The sequence below is a fragment of the Sylvia atricapilla genome, chromosome 25 (genome assembly GCF_009819655.1).
Source record: "Sylvia atricapilla isolate bSylAtr1 chromosome 25, bSylAtr1.pri, whole genome shotgun sequence".
Taxonomy (NCBI): domain Eukaryota; kingdom Metazoa; phylum Chordata; class Aves; order Passeriformes; family Sylviidae; genus Sylvia; species Sylvia atricapilla.
Genome location: NC_089164.1, coordinates 2,420,376 through 2,432,853, shown reverse-complemented (window position 1 = coordinate 2,432,853; position 12,478 = coordinate 2,420,376). Strand labels below are relative to the sequence as shown.

Below are 12,478 nucleotides of genomic sequence, written 5' to 3'. Positions count from 1 at the left end.
CTGAGGCTCTCCTGAGCGTTCCCTGAGCTCCCAGGGGGAAAGCAGAGGATGGCAGGAGGCAGAGGAGGGGTGGCTGAGGTGTTCCCGTCGTCGTGCTGGGACTTGAGCGCTCTCCCATCTCAGCTTTCACATCCAGCCGCTGACTCCGTGCTGGGGAAGCTTGGGAAGCTCCCTGATCCCCTGCCCAGCAGGTTTGGCCTCGCTGGGATCAGGCTCTGGCAGCAGCACCAGGCTGGCACTGCCAGCTGCTCCGGCATTCCCGTGCCAGGGAGCCCTTCCCGGGAGGCAGTGCCAGGCAGGGAGAGGCTTCCCGGGCTGTGCTGGCTGCCAGCTCAGCTCTGTGTGTGTGTGTCCTGCGTCCCCAGCTCCAGCATCACCAGGATTTGGGAGCTGGGGAGCTCCTGGGTTCGGTGACACCGTGGAGGTGGCGGGACAGGGGAGTGGCACTGGGAATGGCACGGCCGTGGGAGCCACCCAGTTCCTGGAGCTTTCCCAACCTTCCAGCTCCATGGATTTAGGAGCAGAGCAGGTCAGGGAGTGCCACCAGTTTGTCCCCACTGGAGCTGTGGGGTGACAAACTCGTTGTCACCCGAGGCTGGTTGAGGTGCAGCAGCCCTGGGCTCCCCCGTGTGGCACCTTGGGCACCCCCATGTGCCACCCTGACAGATTTTGGGGGCTCAGACCTCCCTGCTCTGGCTCTGCCCACGGTCTGGGACAAGTCCACGCTTCCCAGACGGATCTGATGGCAGCAGGAGGGAGGCACCTGGAGCTGCAGGAGGGTTTCTCCTCCTGAAAATCTGCTCCATGGAGCTCTGTGATTTCTCCTCCTGAAAATCTGCTCCTTGGAGCTCTGTGATTTCTCCTCCTGAAAATCTGCTCCATGGAGCTCTGTGATTTCTCCTCCTGAGAATCTGCTCCTTGGAGCTCTGTGATTTCTCCTCCTGAGAATCTGCTCCTTGGAGCTCTGTGATTTCTCCTCCTGAAAATCTGCTCCATGGAGCTCTGTGATTTCTCCTCCTGAAAATCTGCTCCTTGGAGCTCTGTGATTTCTCCTCCTGAGAATCTGCTCCTTGGAGCTCTGTGATTTCTCCTCCTGAAAATCTGCTCCATGGAGCTCTGTGATTTCTCCTCCTGAGAATCTGAGGCAGCTCCAGCACCCTGGAGGCTCTGCTGGCGCTGTGGGGAAAATCCAAATCTTTAGGAATGGGGTGCCCAGGGCAGCCCAGGAGCTGCAGAGCCTCGAGCAGTTTGATGAAGCCAAGGCTTGGTGTGTGTCCAGAGGGTGACCACTGGAGTGGCCCCTGGGAGCATCCCCCCAATCCGGGTGGGGAATTGTGGCTCCCTGTGCTCAGCCCTCCACCCTCTTTCTCTCTTTGAACAGGTAAAAAAAGCGGAGCCCCCGAAAACCGCAACAAAGGTAACGCCAGCCTCTGTCCATCCTTTGAACCAGCACCACACTAACTACCGAGCATTCCTCCTTCCTTCTTCCTTCTTCCTTCCTTCTCCTCATCACTCTGTGCTCTTGGCTGCTCCGGCGGGACTCTCGCCTCGTTTTTCCCAGGACAGGGTGCAAAGGTCCTGTGGGCAGTGGCACAGCCTCGGGGTGTCCTTGTGGGGACAAAAAACAAAGAGGAGAGACTCCAATTAGTTTAGGAAGAGCGTAAAAAAAACAGGCTTTGTTGTCTGAATTCTTTACTTTTTATAAGGTGTTCTCAGACAGACTTAGTGGTTGGTGAATAAGGATGACACCTCTCTGATCCCACCAGAGAAACAGCAAAACTCCACCTGGAGAAAGGTTGTTTTGAGAAAGGAGAGTTGTTGGCCAAGGTTGTTTTAAAAAGAAGCTTTCTTGAGGTATTTTTTCTTGGGGGGAAAAGTTAACAGCTGGTAGCAGGCTAAAAAAAAATCTCTCAGACCCAGAAATATCAGATCCTCATTGTGGTGTCCCCAGAACCCCAGCACGGGCTGGGGCTGCTGGTGGTGCCTGGTTGGTGCTGCCTAAAAACAGAGGCCAGGCAAAATTTAAGGAATAAAAAGCAGTTGTATTTATTGGAGGGCCTCCAGGTGTATTTTGGGCAGACAAAGCCCCTGCCAGGGGCTGCACTCAGAAATGGATGGCAGGTCACGGGGTTTTGACACTTTGATAAGTTTGGTCCATTTGCATATTAATTTTTCAATTACAGCATCGGGTAATTAAGTAATTTATCCCCAGTTTGCTCCTCCTCAGCTCATTTTTGTTTACCTTTCCCAGGGCCTGAGGCAGGGAGGTGTCCTTGATTCCCAGGCCTGCAGAGGAATTGTTGTGTCTGGGCAAAACGGGGAAAGCAACAGCTCACACTGAGTATGTTTAGAGTCATACACTAAAAAATGACATTTATATATAAAAAATATAAAACCTAAAATCCTAAAGCATCACTGGGATGAACCTTCCTGTCATCCCAGCGTGGGGAAAAGCCATTTTTCAGGGAGCACAGTGTTCTTCAGCAGCACTTTGGGCAGAGCATCCCTTCCCTGGGATAACTCCTGGAGTGGCAGCGGGGATTTGGGGAGTTAAAGCTCTCGTGCCCGTCACACGCCGTCCCTGCTGGTGTTTGGGGCAGAGCTGGAGGTGCCCTCGTGGCGTTTCTGGGCTGAGATCTCCCCCAGGGCCTGGCCCAGGGGACGTTTGCACCTTGTCCTGCCATGGCCTCGACTCCGTGAGCGTCTCCTCGCCAGTGTTTCTCACACTGTTCTTTGCAGGCTGTGGAGGAAGCCCCATTTCTGCACCTCTCTCTCTCTCTCTCTCTCCACCTCTTCTCTCTGTTTCTCTGTTTCTCTCTCTCTCCTCTCAGCAGTTTTGAGTCCGGGTGCTTTGTTGTGTCCGTGTCGGGTCTGTTGTCACCGTGGAGGTTCCTCTGTGGAGCTGCTCCGGGGTGGCCTCCAGCCCAGGAGGGGACAGGTCCCTGGGTGGCCCTGGGGCCACTGCTGCTCCTCCAGCTCCAGTGGCTGAGCCTCTTTTGGGGGGGCTTCCCATCCCTCTCCAAAGTTTCCAGGCTTGGGTTTCCCCAGGGCGGCATTCCAGCTGGATTAGCCCAGTTTTAGGCACGGGAAGCCGGGCTGTCTGAGGTCCCAAAGGCGTGGTGGATGGCTCCAGGCTGGGATCTGAGGATTCCCGGCTCCCTGCTCTTCAATCTCCATCCCAATTTCTAACCCTTCCCCTCCATCTCACCCCCTGTCGCTTCCCTGGCCAGCTGGGCACGGCTGAGGTGGCACCAGAGGGAAATTTGGGGACATTCATCGAGGGACTGGGGACACTGCAGCACCTCTGGGCTCATCCCAAAGCCCTCCCAGCCTGCTGAAAGCCTAGAGGCTGGAAGAGACCCCAAAATCTGGCCTAGAGGGTTTCCTGCAGAGCTGTGACAGGTGCCAGAGTCACCTCACCGTGGGCAGGGTGTAGGTGACAGAAAATCACCCCTAGAGAGGTGGCAGGGCCCTGGGACACGGAGCTTCCATGTGCTCGGACGCGTGTGTGCTCGGGAGTGGTTCTTGTCCTGGGATTTCTCTCTCTGGCTCGCTCTCTCTGCCACCACCACCATCCTCCTCCTCCTCCGTGGTGTCCTCCAGGCTGCTCTGGGTCTCTCCTATTCACACGTGGTGTCTTGTTTTTAACCCCCCCGGGCTGTAGCTAAAACTCAGGATGGTGTGGCCTTAGAGATCCAGCCCCTGAAGAGCCAGGAGGGGGTGGAAAATGAGGAGAAGGAGAAGAAGAAGGTGAAAGTGCCCAAGAAGGAGAAGTCGGTGCTGCAGGGGAAGCTCACGCGCCTGGCGGTGCAGATCGGGAAGGCAGGTGAGTGACAGTGACAGTGACAGTGTCCCCAGAGCTGCTGGGGAGGGGCTGTCCCTGTCCCCTGCGCCCCCAGAGGTGGTGGTGAATGGCTGTCCCTGTCCCCTGTGTCCACAGAGCTCGTGGGACAGGGTTGTGCTTGTCCCCAGTGATCCCAGAGCTTGCAGGGCAGGGCTGTCCCCATCCCAGTGACCCCAGAGCTCGTGAGGCAGGGCTGTCCCTGTCCCCTGTGTCCCCAGAGCTGGAGGGACAGGGCCATCCCTGTCCCCTGTGTCCCCAGAGCTGGAGGGCAGGGCCATCCCTGTCCCCTGTGTCCCCAGAGCTGGAGGGCAGGGCCATCCCTGTCCCCTGTGTCCCCAGAGCTGGAGGGCAGGGCTGTCCACATCCCCTGTGTCCCCAGAGCTCATGGGGCAGGGCCATCCCTGTCCCCTGTGTCCCCAGACCTGGAGGGGCAGGGCCATCCCTGTCCCCTGTGTCCCCAGAGCTGGAGGGCAGAGCCATCCCCATCCCCTGTGTCCCCAGACCTGGAGGGGCAGGGCCATCCCCATCCCCTGTGTCCCCAGACCTGGAGGGGCAGGGCCATCCCTGTCCCCTGTGTCCCCAGAGCTGGAGGGCAGGGCCATCCCTGTCCCCTGTGTCCCCAGAGCTGGAGGGCAGGGCCATCCCCATCCCCTGTGTCCCCAGAGCTGGAGGGGCAGGGCCATCCCCGTCCCCTCTCGTCCCCTCACCTCCTCCTCGTCCCCAGGCCTGATCATGTCGGCCATCACCGTCATCATCTTGGTGCTCTACTTCGTCATCGACACCTTCGGGGTGCAGAAGCGGCCCTGGCTGGCCGAGTGCACCCCCATCTACATCCAGTACTTCGTCAAGTTCTTCATCATCGGCGTCACCGTGCTGGTGGTGGCCGTCCCCGAGGGGCTGCCGCTGGCCGTCACCATCTCCTTGGCTTACTCCGTCAAGGTGAGGTCTGGGCGTGGCCCGAGGGGCAGGGCGGGGCTGGATCCCAGCTCTCAGCGCTGACCTCCTCAACCCTTGCAGAAAATGATGAAGGACAACAACCTGGTGAGGCACCTGGACGCCTGCGAGACCATGGGCAACGCCACGGCCATCTGCTCGGACAAGACGGGCACGCTGACCATGAACCGCATGACCGTGGTGCAGGCCTACGTGGGGGACACGCACTACCGCCAGATCCCCGACCCCGAGGCCATCCTGCCCAAGGTCCTGGACCTCATCGTGCACGGCGTGGCCATCAACTCCGCCTACACCTCCAAAATCCTGGTGAGCTGAGCGCCAAACCTCCTTCTTCTTCTTCTTCTTCTTCTTCTCCTTCTTCTCCTCCTTCTTTTCCTCCTTTTTCTTATTCTCCTTCTTCTCCTTCTCCTTCTTCTCCTTCTTCTCCTTCTTCTCCTTCTCCTTCTCCTCCTCCTTCTCCTTCTCCTTCTTCTTCTTCTCCTTCTTCTTCTTCTTCTTCTTCTCCTTGTCCACACCCCGGGTTTGGCATCCAAACCCAGTTTTTGGGGTGTCTTTGTTGGAGACTCTGGCCGTGGGTGGTTGTAAAAGTGGTTAGGAAAGGATTTCACTTCCATTTCTGTTTGCCAGATTTAATGTAGTGGTTTGAGTGTTTATTCTTTTTGTTTTTTTTTTTCTTTCCCATCTGTGAGGTAGGATCAGGAGAAGCAAAGTCATTTATTGTGAGGCAAAACCAGCCTCATGGAGGCCTTTCTCAAAACAGTCCTTCTCCAGGTGGTGTCTTTGCTGGTTTTTCTGTCCAGGAATCAAACCCAGGTCATAGTGAGAACACTGAATTTTAACTACTGGACTACTGGGGAAAGGCTGTTTTGAGACAGGACAGTTGCCCGCCAAGATTATTCTGAGAAGAAACTTTCTTGAGGGTTTTTTCCCCAAGGAAAAAGTTAGCAGCTGCCAGCAGGTTAAAAATCTCTCAGGCCCACATCTGGCCAGTTAACAAAAGGCACCAGCATCATCCTGCCCAGAGTTATGAGATAAAGAGAAACACCTCTGTAAAAACATCCATGGACAGCAGGGAGAGGGAACTGCAAGCCTGAGACGCTGAGAGAAACGTGGTTTTATTAAATTATTAAATTTAATAAATTTTATTAATTTATTCAAGGTTAAATCAAGGGCGGTGGGTAACAGGGTGTATCTACAGCCACCAGCCTCAGCTGGTAAGAACTTGTTGGGGTCCAGGACATCCCCTTGGATGACCTGGGACCCGAGGAAGGGAATTTGAGCCCTGCACAGGGATGTGGAGCTGGTTCAGGGGGCTCAGAGACCTTGGCACAGAGCCCAGGAAAACACCGGGTTTGATTTTAGTCCACGGGAGAGGTTTCTGATATAGAGAAAGGAATTACAAACCACCAGGGTGTGAAAACAGTAGTTTAGCGCAGTAGAAGATACAAAATTCAGTAGTTTTAGGGTTTATAAGAGCTAAGGTGAGAGCAGGGTGAGAGAGAAAAGCGAAGGGGTGAAGTAAGAGTAAGAGAGGTCCTTGTTACAATCCATTATATCTCCTTTTGTGTTAATATTCTGATTTACAGCAACCAACCAGCGCGAGATACAAAACCTACAGACTGTGCACACAGCCTATGAGAACTGCTCTATTCCCACATCTTTCTGTATTCTAAACTCTAAAGATGCTTTTCTTATCTACCTTTTCCCAGATATCTTTAGGGGCTACTCCCTGGAGCCCCTTTGTTTGCTGTCACCCAACCCATCCCCAGCTGATGGCTGTCCCCCTGCCCGCCATGCCAACACCTCAAAACCAGATTTCATTTCTATCTCACAGCTTTTATCTTTTCAGTATGTCTTGCCAGGTCAGTCATATTTAGGTAGGCTTTTCCTGCCTCACCTTTCCCAACACACCTCTTCAGCAGGTGGGGAGTAGAATCCATGCCTTTGGTCACAAATTGCAGCCCAGGACATCCTCACATTTCCGGGAGCTCCTGGGTTTGACCCAAAGAGGGTTTAACTCCCAACTCCATCCTGTTTTTCCAGGTCAGTCATATTTAGGTAGGCTTTTCCTGCCTCACCTTTCCCAACACACCTCCTCAGCAGGTGGGGAGTAGAATCCATGCCTTTGGTCATGAATTGCAGCCCAGGACATCCTCACATTTCTGGGAGCTCCTGGGTTTGACCCAAGGGGGGTTTAACTCCCAACTCCATCCTGTTTTTCCAGGTCAGTCATATTTAGGTAGGCTTTTCCTGCCTCACTGTTCCCAACACACCTCTTCAGCAGGTGGGGAGTAGAATCCATGCCTTTGGTCATGAATTGCAGCCCAGGACATCCTCACTTTTCCGGGAGCTCCTGGGTTTGACCCAAGGGGGTTTAACTCCCAACTCCATCCTGGTTTTCCAGGTCAGTCATATTTAGGTAGGCTTTTCCTGCCTCACCTTTCCCAACACACCTCCTCAGCAGGTGGGGAGTAGAATCCATGCCTTTGGTCATGAATTGCACCCCTTGACATCCTCACATTTCTGGGAGCTCCTGGGTTTGACCTGAGGGGGGTTTAACTCCCAACTCCATCCTGTTTTTCCAGCCACCCGAGAAGGAAGGAGGGCTGCCCAGGCAGGTGGGCAACAAAACCGAGTGTGCCCTGCTGGGCTTCGTGCTGGACCTGAAGCAGGATTACCAGGCCGTGCGCAACGAGGTGCCCGAGGAGAAGCTCTACAAGGTGTACACCTTCAACTCCGTGCGCAAATCCATGAGCACCGTGCTGAGGAACGGCGGCGGCGGCTTCCGCATGTACAGCAAGGGCGCCTCCGAGATCATCCTGCGCAAGTAAATCCACCTCCTCCTCCTCGTCCTGCAGGATTGAAGGGGTCTGGTCACCCCACGGGGAGAGGGGGAGGGTGGGTGGGGGTTTTGGGGTGGGTTTGGGGAAGCTGGAGGGGGTTGTGGGGAAGGGGGTGTCCGGATGGGGTGGCGGGATTGTGGGGAGTGGTTTTGGGTAGATTTGGGAAGGTTGGAGGGAGCTGTGGGACAGGAATGCCCCCTTTTTTGTGGATGGGGTGTCAGGAATGTGCTGAGTTGTTTTGGGGTAGATTTGGGAAGGTTGGAGGGAGTTGTGGAGGGGGCTGTGCCCCTTTTGTGGGTGGGGTGACAGGAATGTGCTGACTGGTTTTGGGGTGGGTTTGGGAAGGTTGGAGGGGGTTGTGGGGAAGGGGATGTCCAAATGGGGTGACAGGAATGTGCTGAGTGGTTTTTTGGGTGGTTTTGGGAAAGTTGGAGGGAGCTGTGGGACGGGAATGCCCCTTTTTTGTGGATGGGGTGTCAGGAATGTGCTGAGTGGTTTTGGGGTGGGTTTGGGAAGGTTGGAGGGAGTTGTGGAAGGGGATGTGCCCCATTTGTGGATGGGGGTGTCAGGAATGTGTTGAGCATTTTTTTTTTGGGTGGATATGGGTAATCCAGAGGGAGCTGTGAAAAAGGAGACAACCCCTTTTTTTGCAGAGGGGGTGACAGGAACGTGTGCTGACTGTTTTTTGGGCGGGTTTGGGGAAGCTGTAGAGAGCTGTGAAAAAGGGGCCAGCCCCTTTTTTCAGAGGAGGTGACAGCACTGTGCCACTGCCCCAGGTGCACCAAGATCCTGGACAAGAACGGCGAGCCGCGGCTGTTCAAGGTGAAGGACAGGGACGAGATGGTGAAGAAGGTGATCGAGCCCATGGCCTGCCACGGCCTCAGGACCATCTGCCTGGCGTTCAGGGACTTCCCTGCGGGCGCTGAGCCCGACTGGGACAGCGAGAACGAGATCCTGTCTGACCTGACCTGCATCGCCGTGGTGGGCATCGAGGATCCCGTCCGGCCAGAGGTGCCAAATCCTCCCTGCCCTCTGCTGTTCCCTTTTCCTGCTGATCCCCTCAGGAATCCCAGCACTGATGTGCCCCCCACAGCTCCCCGCTGCGGGAATTTCTCTCCTGTTTTTTTTTGGAGAAAACAACTCCATGGCAGCGTGCTCCTGTGGCAGTGGGACACGAAATAAAGGCTCCAGTCAGGAGGCAGGAGAAAGCAGAAGGTTTTATTTACAATTCATTCAGCCCTTTTAGTGAATGAATTCAGTAATTTTGAATTTTTAATTCAACCTGCTGCATTAAAAAGGCACGTCATGGGTCCGTGGGGCTGACACCTCTCCCACTGGCTCAGTAACAGAAATAGGAAATAACACCTGTCATTCTGGGAAAGGAAAACTGTTTACACAAGGTTGTTTTGGGAAAAAGAAAAACTGTTGAAAAGTTTCCCTTGGGAAGAGCTCAGCGATTCTCAGGCTCAGAAAATACGAGCCCACACGTTCCCACCCCAAATTCCCAATCTTCAGGGTCTGTGCTGCTCCGGGCTGCACCAAAGGTGGATGGAAAGCAGCCAGGAAGAGTCCCTGGGCTCTGGTTTTTTCCCCTCTGAGCTAATGCATAATCCCCTCGTTCCTGCCTCTGACTCTGCTCTGGAGCTGCCCTGGTCCCTGATGAGATGTTCAGGGATCTGGCAATGTGGGAATTGCATTACGGATCCCCCGGCCGCAGCGGCTCTGGAGGCTCCTGATTCGATTTGCTCATTCCTCACTCTGCTATCCTCTGTTCCCTCAGTGCTCCCTGCTGGATAAACCCATTAGTGGGCTGGGAGAGGATGAAATCCCTGTTTTTATGGATGGCCTGGCCGTGCCTTGGCACCCAGGGAGGTGGCAGTGAGGTGGCAGTGAGGTGGCAGCGAGGTGGCAGCGAGGTGGCACTGAGGTCCCTTCCCCTTGTGGTGGCAGCTGCAGCTCCCTCACCCTTCCAAAACCTTTTCCAGATCCTTCTAGGACGAGGAGCTGCCTCCCTCCCGGCATTCCCAGTGCCAACCCTGTCCCTGTCCCCAGGTGCCCGATGCCATCCTGAAGTGCCAGCGCGCGGGCATCACCGTCCGCATGGTGACAGGGGACAACATCAACACCGCCCGTGCCATCGCCACCAAGTGTGGCATCCTGCTGCCCGGGGAGGACTTCCTGTGCCTGGAGGGGAAGGAGTTCAAACCGCCTCATCCGCAACGAGAAGGGAGGTGGGAGAGCTCTGCCCTGCGCCGGGGAGGGAGGCGGTGCCAGCAGCACAGAGCACCAAACCCTGATGGCTTTCCCAAACCCTGGTGGCTTTCCCAAACCCTGGTGGCTTTCCCAAATCCTGATGGCTTTCCCAAACCCTGATGGTTTTCTGAGTCCTGATGGCTTTCCCAAACCCTGGTGGCTTTCCCAAATCCTGAGGCTTTCCCAAACCCTGGTGGCTTTCCCAAATCCTGATGGCTTTCCCAAACCCTGGTGGCTTTCCCAAACCCTGATGGGTTTTCTGAGTCCTGATGGCTTTCCCAAACCCTGGTGGCTTTCCCAAACCCTGGTGGCTTTCCCAAACCTGGTGGCTTTCCCAAACCCTGGTGCTTTCCCAAATCCTGATGGCTTTCCCAAACCCTGGTGGCTTTCCCAACCCTGATGGGTTTTCTGAGTCCTGATGGCTTTCCCAAACCCTGATGGCTTCCCAAATCCTGATGGCTTTCCCAAACCCTGATGGCTTTCCCAAACCCTGATGGCTTTCCCAACCCTGGTGGCTTTCCCAAATCCTGATGGGTTTTCTGAGTCCTGTGGCTTTCCCAAATCCTGATGGTTTCCCAAATCCTGATGGGTTTCCCAAATCCTGATGGGTTTTCTGAATCCTGATCAGTTTTCTGAGTCCTGATGGGTTTTCTGAATCCTACTGGATTTCCCAAATCCTGATGGGTTTTCTGAGTCCTGGTGGATTTCCCAAATCCTGATGAGTTTTCCAAGTTGTGCTGGGTTTTCTGAATCCTGATAGCTTTTCTGGATCCTGATGGGTTTCCCAAACTCTGATGGGTTTTCCAAGTCCTGCTGGATTTCCCAATCCTACTGAGTTTCCCAAATCCTGATGGGTTTTCTGAATGCTGGTGGGTTTCCCAAATCCTGCTGGGTTTTCCAAATCCTCCTGGGTTTCCCAAACTCTGCAGGGTTTTCCAAACCCTGATGGGTTTTCCACGTCCTGCTGAGTTTCCCAAATCCTTCTGGGTTTCCCAAATCCTCCTTCCCAATCCTGCTGGGTTTCCCAAATTCTAATGGGTTTCCCAATCCTGCCAGGTTTCCTAAATCCTGATGGGTTTTCCAAATTCTCCTTCCCAAATCCTGCCAGGTTTCCCAAATCCTTCTGGATTTCCCATCCTGCTGCTTTTCCTTTCCCCGGGATAAGGAAGCTGCTGGGATGCTCAGCAGCGTTTGGAGCGAATCCATTTTCCTGTCCGGTTGGGATTTGCTCTGGGGGTGGGACAGAAGATCCCTGGGAGGAATTCCCTTCCTCTTCCCTTGTCCCTGTCCCCGCTGTGGAACAGGCGCACTGGACAATCTGGCCCAAGCTGCGGTGCTGGCGCGTTCCTCCGACAGACAAACACCCTTGGTGAAAGGTGGGCGCTGCCCTCCCCGGGGGCTCATCCCTGCGGTTTTCCCAGCCTGATCCACGCTGGGAGCCTCCCTTGGGGCTGAATTCCTCGTTTTTTGTTCCGTGGCAGGAATCATCGACAGCACCGTGGGTGACCAGAGGCAGGTGGTGGCTGTGACAGGGGACGGCACCAACGATGGCCCAGCCCTGAAGAAGGCAGATGTTTGGCTTTGCCATGGTAGGACCACCTGGTTTGGGTTTTATTTTCCTTTTCTCCATGGGATTATTGAGTTGTATTCCGCTGGAATTGTTCTCAGAGCGTGGAAATCTCTTTTTCCAAATCTTTGAGATGGCCTTAAAAACCCCCCAAAAAAGGAATTTTCTGAGGTGTTTGATGAGCTGTGTAAGACTGAGAGCAGGGACTGAGAATTCCCTGTCCTGGATCCAGGAGAGCTCTGGGAGCCTCATGATTTGGTTTTCCCTGCGCTCTTCACCCCATTCCAGGCACAGTGCTGGAGCAGCCTTTGGGAATTTATTTATGGTGGAAACTCCAGTTTGGTGCTTTTTTATCCTGTCTGAAAGGAGCAAGGAAAAAAAAACTGTTGTTTTAACAAATTCCCTGTGGGTTAATTTTAGGGACGTGAGCGAGAGCCGGGTGAGGGACCCAGCACAGGGAGTTTTGAGCAAATCACAGATATATTTTTTGAGGGAACTGTTTTTAGGAATGTATTGAACATCCAAACACCTTCCAGAGCCTTTAGGACGAGCAGGAAAGGCAGAGATTTCCGTTTGTGATGGGTTGGGATCTGGGAATTTGAGGAATCCAGGAATCCATTCTCAAGCACAGCTCGGAATTCCTGCCTGGAATTCCTGGGGGGTGAGCGCCTCGCTGTGCCGGCGCCGGGAAGCGCAGCCCAGGGCTCTGGAGGAGCTGCGGGAGGATTTTGGGAGCTGCTGCAGGGACAGAACCTCGGGGCTGAGTTCTCCCTGCGCTGGGCTCCCGGCAGAGACGCCCAGCCTGGGATGGAGCCTGCCCTGGCATGAGGAGGCTCGCTTTTTTCCAGCTGTTTTTTTCCAGCGTTTTTCCAGCTGTTTCCAGCCGTTTCCCAGCTGTTTCCTGGCTTTTTTTTTTTTTTCAGTCTGTTTCCTGATTGTTCGGGCTGTTCCTGTCTTTTTTTCCAGCTTTTTCCCCTGTTTTCCAGCTGTTCCAGCTGTTCCCTGGCTTTTTTTTTA

General features: G+C 54.6%; 1 protein-coding gene across 1 annotated transcript in view; it reads left to right on the top strand.

Moving 5' to 3' along the window:
• Positions 1–11,889, top strand: part of LOC136371621 (plasma membrane calcium-transporting ATPase 4-like) — a 47,055-nt gene extending 35,166 nt beyond the window's left edge. Inside the window, 11 exon segments of the mRNA XM_066335820.1 lie at positions 1,382–1,417; positions 3,665–3,826; positions 4,569–4,783; positions 4,862–5,104; positions 7,384–7,625; positions 8,418–8,652; positions 9,694–9,843; positions 9,845–9,872; positions 11,199–11,270; positions 11,376–11,483; positions 11,882–11,889. Coding sequence (XP_066191917.1) covers positions 1,382–1,417; positions 3,665–3,826; positions 4,569–4,783; positions 4,862–5,104; positions 7,384–7,625; positions 8,418–8,652; positions 9,694–9,843; positions 9,845–9,872; positions 11,199–11,270; positions 11,376–11,483; positions 11,882–11,889 — 1,499 coding nt within the window.
• The last annotated feature ends 589 nt before the right edge of the window (positions 11,890–12,478 follow it).